General features: G+C 43.3%; 1 protein-coding gene across 2 annotated transcripts in view; it reads right to left on the reverse strand.

Annotated features, from left to right (window-relative positions):
• Positions 1–19,365, reverse strand: part of LOC148504759 (carotenoid-cleaving dioxygenase, mitochondrial-like) — a 54,605-nt gene that overhangs the window by 23,420 nt on the left and 11,820 nt on the right. Inside the window, exons 3-4 of one of the 2 annotated variants that reach the window (XM_088448543.1) lie at positions 18,548–18,663; positions 1,761–1,863 (exon numbers count right to left, since the gene is read on the reverse strand). In XM_088448543.1, coding sequence (XP_088304669.1) covers positions 1,761–1,863; positions 18,548–18,663 — 219 coding nt within the window. The remainder of the gene's footprint in view (positions 1–1,760; positions 1,864–18,547; positions 18,664–19,365) is intronic. The other variant, XM_088448544.1, reaches the window with a different exon arrangement.

The following is a 19,365-nucleotide window of genomic DNA, read 5'->3' on the forward strand; positions in this document are numbered from 1 at the left end:
TGTCAGACTTGTCAGATGAACGACTGAACGATTAAACGATTTGGACGATTTGGACGATTTGACCAAAGTTTTGAACGATTTGAACGATTGAACGATTTTTGACTGCATTAAAATGAATGGAATCGTCCAAGTCTGACTGCAAACCCATCAGATGTCAGATATCGTTATCTGACAAACGGGAACGCGCATCGTTGATCGTCCATCGTTCAGGCATGTCAGATATGAACGATTTTTCTTCAGATACGAACGACTGAACGATTTTTAAATAGTTATCGTCCATATCTGAAGAAAAAATCTGATCGTGTGTATGCACCATAAGTCCTGGGATCGGTATGTTCTTTAACTAGCATTTTCATCCCAGAATTAAAGGCTTAAACACTGGGATTACCTAAACTGTGGTGCAGGGTTCTACTGCCCATGCAAGATGCGATCATGGCACGGGAATATATATCCGGCACCTGCAGAGACAGGGGCTCTGAAAGGAGCCTGTCTCTGCGATGTGTCCGGGTGCTGCCAGGACTAGTCAGTGGCGGGCTGGGCCGGGGGGCAGGGTGCCATATGCCCCCCCGGCCGCAGCGCCATACGGGCAGTCTGTGGCTGCACCGCGTGTGTAGTGCTGACCGGATGGAGTTCAGTCAACGCTACACTGACTAACACAGCCGCCGGCTCCGGCAGATGTGTTTGTTTTGATCAGCAGCCAATGAGAGTCTGAGACTCACTAGCTGCTGCTGCGCCCACTGCAGGAGCCGCTCCATCTTCCGGCTCCTGCAGTGGGCAATGGGAGAGGCGTCATGACGTCATATGAAGTCTCTCCCATGATGCAGAGCGGCCCGGCCAGACAGACGGAGGAGCAGATGGCGGCGGCAGGAGCGGGGATTCAGGTAAGTGGTTTTTTTTTCTTCATTTTTTTTTTTTTATTACGCGTGTCTACTGCGGGGGGCTGGCCCTACAAGGGGGACTACTACGAGGGGGACTACTACTACTACTACTACTAGGGACACAGTATAGGGGGGAGGGGACTATTAGGGGCACTACATAGGGGGGAGAGGACTACCACTGGGGGCACTACATCGAGGGACCACTGCTGGGGGCTCTATATAAAGGGCAATACTGGGGGCACTGCATAGGGAGGGGATCACTACTGGGGGTACGACTAGAGGCCTGCATAAGGGGGTCCTCTCCTGGGGCACAGAGGGGCACTGCATATGGGCACGACAGGGGGCTGCCCCTAATCTTTATTTTTACTTTACATTAATCCCATATGGACCCGCCTCCTCCCTGGAACACTTGAGGGGGGGGGGGGCTCCGTAGCACACACCTTCTTCGGGCACCCTGGCTATGCGCAACTATGCCAGGGCCGCCTGCATGCATTTGCCCCCCAGGCTAAAAGTTGCCAGCCAGCCCCTGACTACTGTGCATGTGCATCATTAATTCTTGGTCATTTTTTGAGCACTATGTGGGTGCATATTTGTGTAATTTTAAGCAAAAAGTACATGCAAAAGTACACAAAAAGGTGCATGATGAAAAACAGCAGCACAAGTGCACACAGCAATTTTGAAATAAAAAATGATATAGGTTGTACCATACAGATAAGAATGATACAGGATTAGAAAAGAAAATATAGAGCAGATAGAATAAAATGTGTAGTGTAAGTGGTGGTGAATCATATGTTTTCCAATGTATTAATCAGTTAATCTCTCAAAATCTTTGTCTCTGCTGATTCTCAATTTTACTGGTGTTTACTGTTACACCCTTCTTACCTTTTATCCCATAGGAATTTCCCATATTATATACTGTTCCACTAGAGTCGTAATGAGGATGAGCTGTCGCCCCATTCACAGCAATATAATTACTCCAGTTAACCTGCAATGAGACCAAGGGGTAAATTTACTAAGAATAGAGTCTGGGAGGGGTGTGGCCTGACAGCAGTGCAGAACAGAGGTGTTTTGTGAGAGCTCCAGTACAAAAGCTGGAAAGAAAAACCTTTTACCGCTTGAAAGAGGATAACAGGTCCTGCCCTGCAGTTTACAACCCTCTACACCTACCAGACCAATCGTGTGGGTAAAATTGGATTCTGGGGACCTCTGCATGGCGCCGGAATTTTGAGGCCTACAGCGCGCCAAAAGCCGCGGCCTCGATTGCGGGTGATACCCCGACACCGTTACTGCAACATCGAGGGCATATCCGCGGCACGGAGAACACCAAAGGTACTCCCCCCCTGCTGACCCCTCAGCCTCTAAAGACCCCAAGTACCTGCCGCTAGAGCCTGGGTCCTGCTGAAGCGGCCGGCGACGCGTGGTCAGGCGCGCTGTTCTAGCGCTAGCCCTCTCGCACGGCTGGCTCACTCACGGTCCCTACAGCCCCGATCAGTGGCTTCCTCCTCACCTCTCCCTGCTTGACTGACCACATATCAGAGGAGATCTGCCCCTTCTCATCCGCTTACCTCGGGCTGGAGGGTGAACACTGTGCTGGGGGAGATATTCAACAGGACATAACTTCTCCCCACAAAAGAGATCCCACAGTATATGCCCTGCTACATTATACCAGCAGCTGTGGATTAGCCCCCCTCAATAACAATAAAAAATTTAATTTTTCATATCATTTACAAAGATATTACAAATTTCCTATTGCTGAAACCAATTCTTTACACTACTGTATACTTGGCTTTGAGCCCCCTCCTGTGGTCAATTTCAATGCTGCAACAGCTACACAAATGAGTCCGAGACTGTTCTGAATGCTTGTTAAATAACAAGTTATAACTACTTCCAGCGAGCGGACCTCAGTAAAGGCCGCTTTTAATTGAGCTCCTTCATAGACAGGAGATTGCTGCGGAACCATTCACCCGTAGACATACCGCTGGAAGATAGAAAATCGCTGCTTATCCTCGTGCAAGTTAACAACAAAAACACAATAATATGGGCGAATATAACAGCATACACTGCATCCTTCAACGTGTTTATTTGTATGGAAAAATACATGGCTAAACAGCGCGGCCCTAAAGGGGGCGCTATTCCCAAAACCAAAGAAAAATATTACTGCTGAACCCCCTCGGCTGTCGGGATCCCCAGAAAGGGTAAATACACCCGACATGTCTGAAGAATACTCTCAAAATAGTGCGCAAGCTCTTCAAAGGGCTCAGGAAATATCGGAAATCATATCTCCTTTGCTAGATCAAAAGCTAGCCGGAATCTCCGAGCTAAAACAATCCGTAGAATCAGCACTAGGCCAGTTATTACAACACTCAACGCCTAGATGAAGCGGAGCAGAGAATCTCAACTTTAGAAGATGAGCTCACAGAGTCAAAGGCCTTAATTCAAAAACAGGAGTCAATCATGGCTGCATTTCAGGACAAGTTGGAAGACCTGGAAAACAGAAACAGGCGCAATAATATCCGCATAATTGGCTTGCCTGAGTCCGTGAAACCAAGAGAACTGATGGATTTGATTCCTACAACGCTGGGCATCGATACTAAATCCCATTCTTATTGAACGAGTGCATAGGGTGGGCCCAGAAAACCGCACTGACCAACGTAGACCAAGACCGGTCATATTAAGAGTTCTAAACTATGCAGAAAAGGTTAATCTCTTAGAAGCCTACCGAAAGCACATCGATCTGACATACCAAGGTGCTAAATTGCTAATTATCCAAGATTTTTCTTACAGTGTGGCTATGCGCAGATGTGAGTTCTCCCCTGTTTACAAAGAACTGTTCGAAAACGGCTTCAAATTCGCATTATTATATCCGGCTAAATTGCGCATCCCACACAATGGTAAGACCCTCTTTTTTGACTCTCCAAAGACCGCATCTAACTTCCTCAGCTCAGCTATGTCGGAGTCTTCTCCTGTGGCTACGAGTGGCGACAGAATGACTCGAAATAATCGCTGAGCAACTATTGGGATGCAAATATCCTTTAATGCAGTCTAAATGTTTAACTTTACAATGCACTTAAGTTTGAAATTGATAGACAAGTAACCTGAAGAAAAAAAAATATAAACAATGTACTATGTTTTATAGAGGTTGGAATTTATGGAAATGGGTACATGTTCCATGTACATTTTTCTTATCAATTACGTTCTACTTGTAAGTGGGACCACACTGGTTCCTAATTTGGGTTCTTAAAATAACACATACTGTCATAAATAGATGTAGTAAATGCTTGTTAAATTACTTAAGATATATGATCATTCAGCTTAAACTGAGTTGTTCGCTGTCACACTTTTGGTCACGGCGTGAGGGCTGGGACATGCCATGGCTAGAAAAAACACTCAATTACATATGGTTTTGGGTCAAAATAGGGATTGAATAGAGGTCACAACCAATAGACGCAACTCTAGACTCAGTAAGGATAAAACATTCAGTTCAATTTGTGTTTTGGAATGTAAAGGGCCTAAACACCCCGATAAAAAAGAAAAAAATAGTACAACAACTGAAAAGGTTTAGACCAGATGTGGCTCTCCTTCAAGAGTCACATTGGAAAAACACAATGTAATACGGGCTAATTGGATTAAAAATTTCACTGCAGCCTCATATTCTACAAAAACTAGAGGTGTAATTATTCTATTTAGTAAATCAATACAGTATGAAATCATTGACATTCATAGATATATTTTTATGACACTACATAGACTGAAAAAAATTACAATTGCTAATATTTATGGTCCAAACAATTCACGAACTCCCTTTTTTTCAGAAATATTTCCCAATTTACAGGGATGGAGGGAAGGCCCCTTAATCCTGGGAGGGGATTTTAATACGGTGCTCTCATCACTAGATAGATCAGGAAATTTGGTGAGATCAGAGGGAAGTGTACCCTCTTCTTTGTTATATATGAAAGAAACAATGCAGTTAGCAGACCCTTGGCGACACCAACACCCAGACGATAGAGAATACACCTTCTACTCACATCCTCATGACACATTCTCCAGAATAGATTTGGCTACTATCCCCTAGTTTTACTCCATAGAGTGATAGATTCTGGCATTTACAATATCATGATTTCAGATCATGCCCCTATTTGGTTTGTTCTTAAACTAAACACACCAGTTTCTAGGTCATACAATTGGAGGTTTCCCACTTATATGGCCAATTCAGAAGACTTTAAAAAATTGCTGGAACATAATTTTATAAATTATGCCACATACAACTCTGAACATATTCCTGACAATCTATTCTGAAATGCCTTGAAACCTGTAATAAGAGGCCATATTATTGGCTATGTCACTCACCACTGTAGGAAATTACTTAATAAATTAAAAGAACTTAGCCAGTTACTATCAGGAACATATTCCTGTTTCACACAACACCCCACAGAAGACAACAAAAACAAATATAAAGAAGCCAAGTTGCTTTATGATAATATTAGTGCAGAGCAAGCCTTAATGGATGTCACATTTCAAAAACAAAGATATTTTAAATGGGGTAATAGATCTGGCAAACTATTAGCTTCCATGCTTAAACATCATACAACTCCCAAACATATTACGAAACTACTATCCAATACCTCAGAGCTGCTTACAGACCCCAACAAGGTGGCGGAAGAGTTCCTCCGATATTACCAACAACTCTATGAACTCCCGAATACAGATCAGAATGACAAGGCATTTGACAAGGTTTACTGGTCTCATTTGTTAAGAATTTTTCACTTACAACACTTTGGCCCAAACTTTATTCATGGTTTTAAGACACTATATAATTCCCCATCTGCAATCTTAATAAATGATCTGAATACCAAACATTTCACCTTACATAGAGGAACACATCAAGGCTGCCCGCTATCCCCCCTATTTGACTTAGCAATTGACCCACTAATAAGAAATTTTGTACAGCAGAGGGGATGGAAGGGTATAACTATAGCTAACCAAGAGCGCAAAGTCTCAGCCTTCGTTGACTTATTATTGTATTTTCAGAACCCCAGACAGGATAATCCCTCTACAACAAAATACACTTAATATATTTGAGTCCATAGCAGGATTTCGGGTTACTACCACCAAAACGGAGGCTTTAGCTTTTTACCCGCAAGCACGTAATAACTGGGGAAACACTTTTCCTTTTAAATGGGCTCCTTCACAGATAAGCTACTTAGGCATCATTATACCTGCACATCCCTCCCAACTATATGCTGCTAACCATGGAAGAATTCTAGATCAAATGGTGAGAGATTTTAAGACGTGGTCTTACCATTGTCTTATATTGGACGCTGCCACGTTGTGAAAATGGTGAGTTTTCCTCGCATCCTATATATAATTCAGATGTTACTCTTATTAATTAAAAGAAAAGATCTTCGACTCTTAAATAAGGAGATACGAAGATTTATCTGGGCAGGAAAGAGACCCAGAATCTCTCTTTTTAAACTTCAACAAAACTACTGACTTAGGAGGGGTAAACTTACCATGTATTAAAACTTATTTCTTTGCGGCCAATTACCGGTTTGCCATGGATTGGATTGGTGGCCATAGTAATTTTAGCAATTATGGTATTGAACAAGCGTTTAGCCCTGGATCACATCTGGCAGCTCTATTACATATGCATCCGTCTAATATCCCAGCAGACAAAAGAAAACACTATTATCCACCACATGTGCAGCCTGGAGACAAACCCGGTCAATATTAAAACTATCTTGGTCCCATACTCTCTCCCATTGTAAGATAACCCCCTTTTTCCTGGAGGTTGGACATCCCCTTACACAAAGGCCTGGTCCCTTCATGGTTTAAGGTACAATTTTCATATGATAGATACTAACACTCAGCAACCGTATTCACATAGCCTGCTTCAGCAACAATTTCCTAACCTACTTATTCCTATTTTTCCCTATTTACAAGCATTTAGCTACTTACAAAGAACAATGAGAGTATTTACAGAGGCAGACAAACAATCTAGGTTGGATGAAATGCTAAGTCTTCAGCTGGGTGATCCCTTCTCCTCCAATATATATTCATATACAAGATCCATAATAGATTTATGTAAAATAACGGGTGGATTGGCCAAGTGGAAAAAGGACTTCCCTGACTTGGAATTATCCTTCATAACCCAAACCACCAAAAAAGACTAAACAAAGATTTGATCTCCATTTCATATGCAGAAATGAATTATAAAATTCTAAACAGGGCATATTATACTCCTAGATTACAATACTTAACAGGGAAATCCACAAACGCTAACGGCTTTAAATGCAAATCTCCTAATGCTGATATATACCACTGCTTATGGTCGTGCCAGTATGTTAAACAGTTTTGGGAACAAATCTACTTATATATTAAAAATACTCTACACATAGATTTTTGAGGACTCTGGAGTGGGCCTTTTGGAGTAAATATGAATCTTCTTCTATGTATATATTAAACAAATCAGAGAAACTTCTACTGACAAAAATAGCGGCTACAGCCAAAAAAAACAATCTTATCTTGTTGGGTGGAACCTAATGCATCCTCCTTTAGTTTCATGATGCCAAGAATACTTCACTTATTTAACATGGATTGGTCTTCCACAACTCTAGACAAAGAAAGGTTATCAGGGAAATTTTTCTCAATATGGCTTCCTTTTGTACATACATTAACACCTGAATTAAAATCGGCTCTGAAACGTAGTTTTCAGTGGATGACTTGGTACAGTTTAATGGTTATAGAAGGACAAGCACCCTTCTAATACAAAGAAAAACCAAACTAATTGATCTAAATGTGTACAGCCATGTTTTTTTCCAAAGATTTATGGTCATGTGTTTCAAAATACTGTATGCTGATGTCTAATTATAATTGTCATATAAGACACTATTACTCCAGGAGTAGATTGGAGTGGTTTATTTATGACACAAATGAGTACAATAAAGTCTACTGTATCCTTATTCCAAACTTAATGTAATTACAATGTTTGTTACAACAAGTATTTTAAAATATTGTAATTTCTGAATTTATGTCAATAAACAAAAAGTTCTATTAGAAAAAATAAAATAAAAAAATAATCGAGTCTGGGAGAGTTTGCTTTTTTTTTCCACTCGATTAGCTTCACCTAAACTCGGGTGATTTGAAGCTCCTGAGGCTCGCAAATTTACAAAGTGAGTTTGGCTGAGAGTGTGATGGCCAATGGTGAAGCAGACAGAGATTTCTCTCCCGAGTAGCAGGTTTTGCAGGAAATTTCTCCCCCAAGTAGCAGGTTTTGCAGGAGATGACTCACCCGAGATTGCAGTGTCTTCTCTCTGCTAAACTCTCCCGAGCAAGCAGCCTGAACAGATCAGTGAGATGTGTAAGCTGCTTGTGTTGCAAGTGTAAAAACAAAAATGGTACTCAAGGGAGCATAGGTATCAGGGAAAATTATAAGCTGTATGAAACCTCCACAAGACAACCATTGCATATATTAGTAAAAGTTAATGGGTCCCCGACTCTGCAAAAAAAAAATAAAAAAAAAATGCTTACCCATTTTGTTGAACGGAACCCATTCAATCTTTCTCTGGTTGACCCCACCATTTTACCAGAGTGGTGAAGACTTCTGGATGCAGAGACCATTCCCCTGGAAGAATGGGCTGCCACTGAAGTCCACCTTCCAATTCTCTATTCCTAGGCTAAAGACTGGCAATTGCTGGAACATGAATTTTGCCCAAGATATGATCTGTAAAGAGTCTCATCACCAGCAAACTATGCCCTTCCCTGATTAATTATGTATGCTACTGTTGTAGTGTTGACAGGCTGGATTCTTATGGTTTTTCCGGAATAAGACCGCTTTCTTCAATGTGTTTAGAGAAGCTCCAAGTTTCCAACACTTTGATTGCTAGTCTTGTTTTCGTTTCTGGAACAAAAGTACCTGAAGATGATGGTTCAAAAAAAAAAAAAACTGCCACCATGCTAGGAGACAGGCATCCATCATAATTACCAATAAATCCTATTGGAGAAAATTCTTGCCTTCGTTAAAGTTTACTGACTTAGTCCACCCGGAGAGTCTTGTCTCTGGTGAAAGAATGATGAACGGTGCCAAAAATTGATGGTTGGAATGCAACAAACTTCTTAGAATGTTTAATTCAATCATCAAGGAATGCAGTCTTACTTACTGGATGGATTTGAATGAACACTATCTTTCTGAGTAGTTCGTGCACCATAGAACAAATAGACTTCTGGACAAAATCTTCTGAACTAGATTTTGATAGTGCGGAGGGTGCGCTCGCCCTATGGGTGTAATGCTGGAGTAATAGTGTGGTGTGGTCTTTTGTGTTCGATGTTGTTTGTGGAGTGATGGGGTGTAGGGAGGGAAGGGGGTCTAATGGACTGGATGTGGTGGGTGAGGAAATGAAGACAGAGGCAGAAATGGGGGCCAAAGGGTTTATTGGAAAAAAACAGTACTAATCCTGTTTGGTCCCAGCCACCCAGGTGGGGTGAGCGATCCACTTGGGGGTGTGTGGGTGGAGACTGGGTAGGTGAGTGGACCCTTTTAGGGGGCTCCTTTCCGTGCAGTTCAATAGACCGGCACGTTACCCCTGCTGGACCTTTGGTCAACAGTCTTAGGATGTCTCGGGGGGAGGGGAGTGGTGGGTTGGCAGCGGGTCTGGCGGTTGTGGATGTACACCCTGGCGGCTTCCCGCGCAGGGGTATTAGTCTCGGAGTCACTTACCTACCGGTAGGATTTGTTGGTGAAAAAGGCTTGGGCTGCTGGTAGCTGGTGTTAGTTTCCTTTTGCAGATGCGGTGTTGGATGGCTGTTGCGGTGTCAGCGGTTGGAGGAAGCTCTGTGTGTGGTAGTGGCTTGCTGGTGCACTGTGGGGCTTGGTACACCGCGTTGCTGGCGTTCTGTTCCCGCTGCCTGGTGAGTGCCTGCTGGTGTGGATCGCTTAGGGATTGCTGCTGGACGAACAGCTGTGAGTGGAGCTGGTGTTGGTTGCTCCCAGGGGGCGGTGCATGGTCGCCTGGGTCTAGCAGGTGGAGTGGTGATCGAGAGGTGCGAGGGGGTCTCCAACGCGTTTCGGCAGGGGCTCTGCCTTCTTCAAGGAGGTAAAAAGGCAGAGCCCCTGCCGAAACACGTTGGAGACCCCCTACATTCTGACACCACAGCCAGCTTACACCAGAGCTCTTCATTCCTGCGGAGAACTCGGCCGAGCCTTGCTGCTTCCAGAACCTTCTCTACCCACCACCCGCAGGGCCGCGCTGGGAATCACACCTAGCAAAGCCCTTCGCACCTCTCTTGATCACCACTCCACCTGCTAGACCCAGGCAACCACGCACCGCCCCCTGGGAGCAACCAACACCAGATCCACTCACAGCTGTTTGTCCAGCAGCAATCCCTAAGCGATCCACACCAGCAGGCACTCACCAGGCAGCGGGAACAGAACGCCAGCAACGCGGTGCACCAAGCCCCACAGTGCACCAGCAAGCCACTACCACACACAGAGCTTCCTCCAACCGCTGACACCGCAACAGCCATCCAACACCGCATCTGCAAAAGGAAACTAACACCAGCTACCAGCAGCCCAAGCCTTTTTCACCAACAAATCCTACCGGTAGGTAAGTGACTCCGAGACTTATACCCCTGCGCGGGACGCCACCAGGGTGTACATCCACAACCGCCAGACCCGCTGCCAACCCACCACTCCCCTCCCCCCGAGACATCCTAAGACTGTTGACCAAAGGTCCAGCAGGGGTAACGTGCTGGTCTATTGAACTGCACGGAAAGGAGCCCCCTAAAAGGGTCCACTCACCTACCCAGTCTCCACCCACACACACCCCCAAGTGGATCGCTCACCCCACCTGGGACCAAACAGGATTAGTACTGTTTTTTTCCAATAAACCCTTTGGCCCCCATTTCTGCCTCTGTCTTCATTTCCTCACCCACCACCTCCAGTCCAATTAGACCCCCTTCCCTCCCTACACCCCATCACTCCACAAACAACATCGAACACAAAAGACCACAACACTCTATTACTCCAGCATTACACCCATAGGGCGAGCGCACCCTCCGCACCCTCTACCCCATTATATCGTTACACAGGACCCGGTACTCCTGCTTTTAGGAAGGTGCAGCACCCCGACACAAACAATACATCTCACATCCCATCTGCCCATACAGCAGAGCGCAGTTCTAACCCATCATTTGTAGATTTTGATAGTGTTTTTTTGTCAATAGAAAAGATCAGAGACTGACTAATTAGGTATTGAAAAGGCATAAAAGCTTCAGGCAACTTCGACTTTTTCCAGTTGACAACCCAGCCATGGGATTCTAGTTCTTTTGAATCTGCGTTGAAAAGCAAATCTAAATAGGGAACAATCTTTCTTCCCATACATCTGAGGCCTGCCATAACCTTTGTAGAACTGCAAGCAGATGTGGCTAAACAAAAAAAAAAAAAGAAAAAAGAAAAAAAAAAAAGGAGCCCTGAATTGGGCATGTGGAGATTAAACAAGTTTTTTGTCATGTATAGACCTAAAAGTGCCACTGTACCTCCATTCCATTTGACGGTTCTTACAGATTCCATCCTGAACATGTCTACCTGCAGCCCTATATATAAATAGATTGGAATAAGATCCCATTGCTTTTTACTATCTGGTACTGGGTCAACCACTCCCGAGTCCAGTAGTTGCTTGATCCAAGGGCAACCACTTTTGTCTGTAGCTTGGTAAATTTGTAAAGTACCTTTTTGGTGGATGACCCAAAAGTCTGAGGACGTAACTGCTTTTCATTAAGCCAGTCAATTTGTGTGAAAAGGACTCAATTGCTCCCTGAATTAGAGAACATGGGAAAACACTCGGGTATATACAAACACTTATGCTCCCTCTTCCTGGGGCCAAGGCACTTCACTTTTCTATGGATTCTACCTGCTCATGCTAGTGGTCTACCACTATTTGCAAAACCAGAGGATACGGATGCCTGTACTTTGGCCCTAAAGGATGTAGATAATCGCCCCTCTCTAAAGGTGCGTACACACGTAACGATTTTTTGAACGATTTAACTATAACGACGTTGTTATTCAAAAAATCATTCAGTTTGAGTTATAACAATGAACGAAAATCGTTCAAGTGCACTCCCGTTTGTAGTTCATGTCAGACTGCCCAACATAACGATTTTCATTAAGGGAAGGTACATTTTTTGTTCATTGTAGACAAAAGTTCCTGATCTTAAGCTGCATACACACTAAACGACATGCTCCATGAGCCATATCATTAAGTGTATCCCCTGTATTGCCCGGCTCAAAGTTGACATTGAGCATATACACTGATTGATATCGTTCAGTGACTTCACCCTCCCTCATTCCCGAACTTGCAGAACCTGATGATATCATTAGATTGTCCTGCAAGCACGGGTGATGAAAGACAAAGTTAACGATTTGCGGGATCACTCATCATTAATGATGTTTCATACACATTGAACGCGATGAACGATAACGATATAGTTATTCAACTTATCGTGTAGTGTTTATGCAGCTTTAGAGTTAGAGAAATTACCTATAGATCAATAAAGAACTTATCTCCTGTTATAATCTAGTTCTAGGCCAAGCAAAAGCTTGCTTTCAGAAGAGGTACTGTAAACCCTCAAAGAAAGAAAATTGTCTGGGAATCTGCATTCCATGACCTACAACAATGATGCATCTTGCCACAACCACTAGCCCATAAATCTTACCCTAACAAAGATGGATCTAAAGCGGCTTCATGCAAATCTGCTCCTATAGTAATCTGTTCTGCAATGGATAATGGCTGAGACTTAAATATGTCTAACTGGATACCTGCTATCAAAAAGGTTGGATAACTTTGCCTTAGCTACCCAGGCTAAAGCAGTTCTGAGCTTTAAAGCTGCCTCTACATATATAGATTTCAAAATACTTTTGCACTTCTGGTTTGAATCTTCCCTTTAAGGGGACACCATCTGGAATAGGGAGAGCCTTATATAAACAGGCTACAGGAACATCCACCCCTGTGATTGTTCTCTATAGGCCATTTCACGGTTGGGTATTGACACATTGAGGGAAATCTGCGTGGGATCTGAAATGTCTCATCAGGATTTAGCCATGGTTTAGCTACCAAATCTAATAACTGTTTGAGAAGGAAATAGGTCTTTTATTTTGTGGTTTAAAAAAAAAAAAAAAAAAAAAAATTGTTGAATAGCTAACTCTGAACCTTACTCCTTTATCTTTAAGGAAAGCAGATTCTCAAAATCAAGCTCTTCACAATGCTCTGCCTCACTCAGACTCTGAAGAACCTAACAAATAATTTTGCTCCATTAACGGTCACTTATGCATGGTTGGCCCAGCAAACTAGAGAGCATGACAAACTTTAAGATCTAAAAGCAGTCCTCTCCATTGTTTGGACCCCATAGAGTAGGACTACTGTATCTTGGTATCAGTTCTCCATTTCTCTGGCTGGACACAAAATTAGACAGTTCCTCTCACATAAATGAAGCTATGGATAGAGCCAAAGACATAGCCAAAGCTGGTTCTTTCAAAGAGCTTGCCAGAAAAATAGCAACTGGTTGCGGATCAAGAGCATTCTCGCAGGCAGCACAGCAAGCATTTGGGTCCCCACTAAGTAATTTAGCCTGACTTATACAAAACAGATGCAAACTATTACACAGCATACATACATATAAAATATACTTAACTATCTGAATAGAAATAAAACATTAAATACTTATCCCAGATTACCATCCACATGAAGTCCCTGAGAGGAGTGGGAAGTGAGGTGCTTCACAGCAGTCATCCCTGATCCTCCTTTCAGATGTTGCACCTCCTCTGGGCTGCCTGATGGTCAGCTTTACCTCAGTGCTTAACTTTTTTGGTTAAAGGTAGGCACTGGGTACTACCGCTCACTACTGACCCTTTCAATGTCGTGACAGGAACCAGTGTAGCCATAGGTCCAGTCAGCCTTTCACTAGGCAGGCTGGCCTGGATCCTGCTGCTGGCCAACGTCATCTGTAATGGATGGCAACTGTGCTTGCAAAGAGAATGCACCAGACTCTCCCAGGGCTGCCCTCTTCCTGTCCCTGCAAGGTCTTCTGGCACCCTGAATGGAGCCTCCCACTGTTTGGTACCTGCTATCTGACTCACAGCCCATCTCTGCTGCTGTTCCTCCCCTGTCTGAGGGTCTGCCACTGCACATCTCAGCAGTGGGTCCTAGTCTCTGCATGCCTCTGCTTATTTCATTGCCCCCCTTCCATCTTAAGCCGCCCCCGTATAGAAGGTACATTTTTGTTCAAAACTAAAAGAAGGACTGGTGATTGAGAACATCATAACAGCAATGTAACACTGCTCCTCCAGTCAGCTTTGCCCTTTTAAGCACTCATTCACTCGCTCTTTTTCCTAAAATGGCTGCCATGTTCTGCTCCAAATCTGTGCCGTGAACTTACTCTTTGACAGATAGAAGTTCTATCAGTTAAGTTGGGCAAGGGTTATAGAATTGCTTGCAATGCAAAAATAAAAGCAATAAAAAAGTAGAGTCCTTATCTCTGCCAGAATCAAAGCCGTTGCCATTACTATTGTACATGCCAACGGCGACAAGAGGGACTGGGACAGGGGGGCCTAAGGGGACACCAGTACCGGGCCCTGAGGGTCAGGGGGCCCCCCCAAGGAATCAGGGAAAAACAAACACCTACTTTTTAAATGCTGTGCTGCTGTAGACAGGAATCATACAGCAGCAGCAGCAGTAGCTCCTCCCATCATCACCCTTCCTTCCTCCCTCCAAGTGAAAACACCAGTCATGCGGAGGCCGGTGTATGTTACTCCTCCTGGAGCCGCATTCCCTCACGCACCCAGCTCCAGCAACAACAGCTCTCCCATCTGCTTGTTGTCCAACTCCCCATCACTACCCCCCCACTTGCGGCATCCCCGACACCTCGTCAAGGCACCTCTGCCCACCCCCACTCGTGGCACCCCCGACCCCCCCCACTCGCGGCAGGCCCGACCTCCCCCTCCCTCCGATCTTTCCCCTACTCCAAGACCTCCTTTTTAAAGTTGTTCACCTGAAAAGTGTAGAAAGTCTCTCAGACCAAGTAACTTATTGTAATTTTTTTTTTTTTTCATACAGTATATGTATGTATGTATGTGTGTATTTAAATTATAGATACTGCCTCATCTTTGCAGCGCCCTGCTGGAGGCGCTGGTTACACTACTTATGTATCTTCACTGACTCGTGGAGATGCGTCAAATGCGGGCGCGGGTGTGTTCGGCTGGTCTGGTTGGATTATTTTGACCGGCATTTCATTTTCCCACGGATTAAAAGCCTTTTAAGCTTTTAAAGAAAGGTAAGTCTGACTTGTATTATGGTTAGTATTATTGCTTGTTTATTTTTAATGTGATGTCTTATCTGGCCGCCGCTTTCTTAAAAGGTGTCAGTGATGGCTTGTAATATGGCATCAAAAGGTTTTCTGCTCCCAAAGTCTCATGAATTCAGCTAGATAGAACTGATGGTGGTGGCGAGCAGTTCCTCTTTCTTTCTCCATTTAGCAGAGCCCCACATTCTTTCCACATTCTGTGTATGCGCGCCCATTGTGGGATCTATTAAAATTATATTTGTGGTTCACAGTTGCATGGCTGTATCCTGCTTTTTCAAGGTTCTGTTTTATAGGCACGCCAGCAGTCCGAATAAATGTCAGATCCCTCTTCAATGTGTTCCACAATACTTGCCATCAGTGTGCCATCATCTCTATTGGGGACCTGAACCAGAAAGCACTCTCCATTTTCTCTGCATACCACTCCAAAGATTCACTGTTGGGGCAAAACCCTGCCAGCTTTGCTTTTCCTTCTTTCAAATAGACTAATCTATTTCCACAATTTTGCCAGGGCCGCCTATTCGTTTTTTCAGTTGACGCATGAGATGTAATGTGCAGACCTCTCTCATTTATGGTGGGATTTTCGCTCATGGTAAGCCATTTCTCGCACCACTTGATGGAAGTCAGCTCCTCTGCCCAATAGTACACAAATCGCATGGCAGTTAAAAATGGGACCCTGGAGCCATTAAACCAGTTGTCAGACCTGACACTTTTTTCTTCTTACAACTTTTGACGTTACAACTTCATTTCGTGGCCATTTGCACATTTTCTGTTTCGAGGTAAAATGCCTCTTTCTTGAAAGAAAGCATTGGCATCTTTCTCAGTATGTGGCAAATTAAAAATGGTCATCATTTTGGGTTACTTTTTTACCACAAACATGGGGGGACGAAAGTTTTACCCACAAAATACGCGGGGGACAGAAGATATATCGTGCGGCGTCGGCTATGGAGGAAGTACAGTAGCGCAAGTAGTACATTTTTTTAAGAAAGTTACGTACCTTACGTAGCAGATAAGTAAGTTACGCAGCGGGGGCCGCAAAGATGAGGAAGTACTAAATTATGAATGAATGTAAAATATATATAGGGTTAGACATTAAGGGGCAACGATAAGGTTTAGGCATCAGGGAGGGGTAGGGAGAAGGTGGAGGGTTAGGATACCGTCCGACAGATGTCGATATCCTAACCCTGTCAGGAAGCCAGCATCTGGATTCTGACTGCCGGAATCCTAAGGGGGGGGGGGGTTGTTGGGAGCCCCAGAGATATCAGTGTACCGGGCCACAAGGTTTCTATTGCCGGCCCTGCATGCAACTAGCCCTGCACCATTTTGAATTGCCATTTCACAACTTCAGAATGACAAATCATATAACGCTTGCTGCCGCTAGCTTCTGTGGGCTTATTTTGACAGTGGGGCTCACCCGAAGTGGTGGGCACCCAGCATGGGCTCCAAAGAAATGTTGAAGTTATAGCTCGATAGCAAATGCATTACTCAGAGGAAGAAGTGGAAAGGAAGTGTAGAGAAATTAAACCTGCTGGCGAGAAGAGTCCTGGTGTAGATGCCATATTAGGCCCTTGTGTGGAGAGTCCTGCAATGGAGTATTCCAGTGACAGGAGTGAATGCTGGAAAAAGACCATGACCTGTTAGCTAAAAAGGAGTGATTGCCTCAGTGGGGTCCCCAGAGTGAATGATTAGACAGACAGCCTTAGGGGAGAGAGTTTCAGCAGGGGCTGGCTGGCACCTTTTAGCCTGGGGATGAAATGTTTCAAAGTGGCTTTCCTACCAGCATGCAGCAATGACAAAAGGGATGTGACATAAAAACTGCAGGTGTGTTTTATCTAATGGGGATGTGGTTTAAATGTGTAATGAATTAATGAAAAAATCATTTTTCCAAGAACTATAATAAATTGCATCATCTGAATCACCAACCCTGTCTGAAAAACTTACCATCCTAATGACAGATCTAAAATATAGCAAGCAATATAGCCAGCTCATAGCACCTCCATCCCCTTCAAATGTCCACCCCACAGCACCTCCAGTAATCACTTCACAGCTTTTCCGAAAAGAGCTGTTCTTTGTGGAGCCAACATCCAGGTCTATGACACAGAAGTCGTTCTGTGCATGCGCGGCTGTAGGCTAGAGCATACTTAAGCCATGGAGACACTGGAAGGGATCCAATAGGCTTCTATTAGGGCAACACCTTCTATAGATAGCATTTCCCATCATCAATAAATTCTAGAAAGTTTCACTTTACAGAGCTTGATGCAAAAGGGGAACACTGTCAAATCTCCAAGACCAGCTTTTTTTGGATGTTCGAGCAGGATGCAACAACACAAAAAATGCAGTCAAAGTTCCTGTGTAAGGAACAAGAAACCACTGAGACTCAAGCTGTTCGGATACTGCATTAGTTTACTGTATGGATATTACATTGTTACAATACCTATTACATACAGTGAATGGTCTAGGTTCACCATCTATGCACCAATGGCACCCAATATTAGTTTTGCATTTAGACTGGTATTTTCTACATCTAATCTGCAACTACTTTAGGGATGAGGGGGGGTTAGTATCAGAGTTGGTGCCAGGCTACAGTGTGGTAGGACTATAGCTGGAGATATTAAGTGCTGGTTAGTAAGTTTTAGAGGTTCCATAGGGGGAAATAACTTCTATGTTGTACCATAGCACTACCGCTGCTACATGCTGAGTTAGGAGGCCGAAGGGTTGATGTATCTAGCCATAAAAGGAGTGGAGGAGTTGACCATAGCAACCAATCAGCATCTATCATTTTATAGAATGTACTTGATACACGCTTCCTCAAAGCTGATTTGTTGCTATGGGCAACGTCTCCACTCTTCACTACTGGTTGCATCAACCCCTGAGAAAGGAGACAGTCAGGTGGCGGCACTGTCAGAAGGTACATGCATACACCAGAAACATGAAGGTTTAATAAATCTCCCACATTTTCTAATCTGGACTAGAATAATTACAGCATCTAGTTGCTTGCTATGGACAACACTTCACCTGTAGATTTACTCAAAATATCCCCAGTTTTGTTCCAGTGAGTTGAGCCATTTGGCAGCAAGTATTTATAGGGTCTGTGTTAAAATGATAAATGCAGCCACGTTCTTTACGTTATTTTCAATGAATATAAAAATTGATCTGTATTCCCTTTGTCTATTCATATTTATTTACATGGACCTTAAGAATGTAGTACTGAATTCAAATTGGTTTACTTCTTGTCTGCAAACATTAAAGTGATAATTATATGCAAGACTACCACGCAAACACAATAATAAAAAAAAACAATTTAAAAATAAAAATTATATTACCTTTTCTTTGGTTTCTAACATCACTGGATCCACTTTATACATTAGGTTTGTCTCTGTGCTGACGCAATAATCCTTTTTGTATTTCATGAAGTTTATAGTCCCATTGTCCGTTGCTTCTAAAACAATTTAGTACATTTTAAAAACATTGTTGTGAATTATACCAGACAAATTAGAATCACAAAAAAAAAAAAAAACATTGCATTTATTTTAAATTTACAATGGTTATCACTTTCAATAACAAAAATTCACAATTTATGAAAGTTGTGGTTTTTGGATTGGTCTGTGGGCACTTTCAGTATTTTGCCAATATGCCACTTGCTTTTCAGATGCAGATTCCAGGAAATTCCAATCATATAGCAACTTGAGATGTGTGCTAAACCACATGTTTTGGATCTGGATTCATCTTGTTTTGATTTTGCAAAACCACCTTAAAGTGTTTGGGATCTTTGCTTTTTAAAATTGATGAAAAGTTTTTAAAAACAGCTATAATCATGTAATTTATGCAATCCAAAACCTAAAATTCAGATTTAATATCCGAATTCTGAACAGTGAAAAGATCAGAACCGCAACTAATTTATCCGGAATCCCGATTCGGGATTTCTGGAGAACCGAACTCTGGGGTCTATTTACTAAGCATTGTTAGGAGACAGAGTGAAAAGTGAGAAGTCTGTGATAAGGTGCCAGCCAATCAGCTCCCAACTGTCATATTTCAAACACAGCCTGTGAGATAACAGTTGGGAGCTGATTGGCTGGCACCTTATCACAGACTTCTCATTTTTCACGCTGTCTCCCAACAATGCTTAGTAAATAGACCCCCA

This window comes from Taudactylus pleione, unplaced genomic scaffold, assembly GCF_031769625.1.
Source record: "Taudactylus pleione unplaced genomic scaffold, aTauple2 ptg000457l, whole genome shotgun sequence".
Taxonomy (NCBI): domain Eukaryota; kingdom Metazoa; phylum Chordata; class Amphibia; order Anura; family Myobatrachidae; genus Taudactylus; species Taudactylus pleione.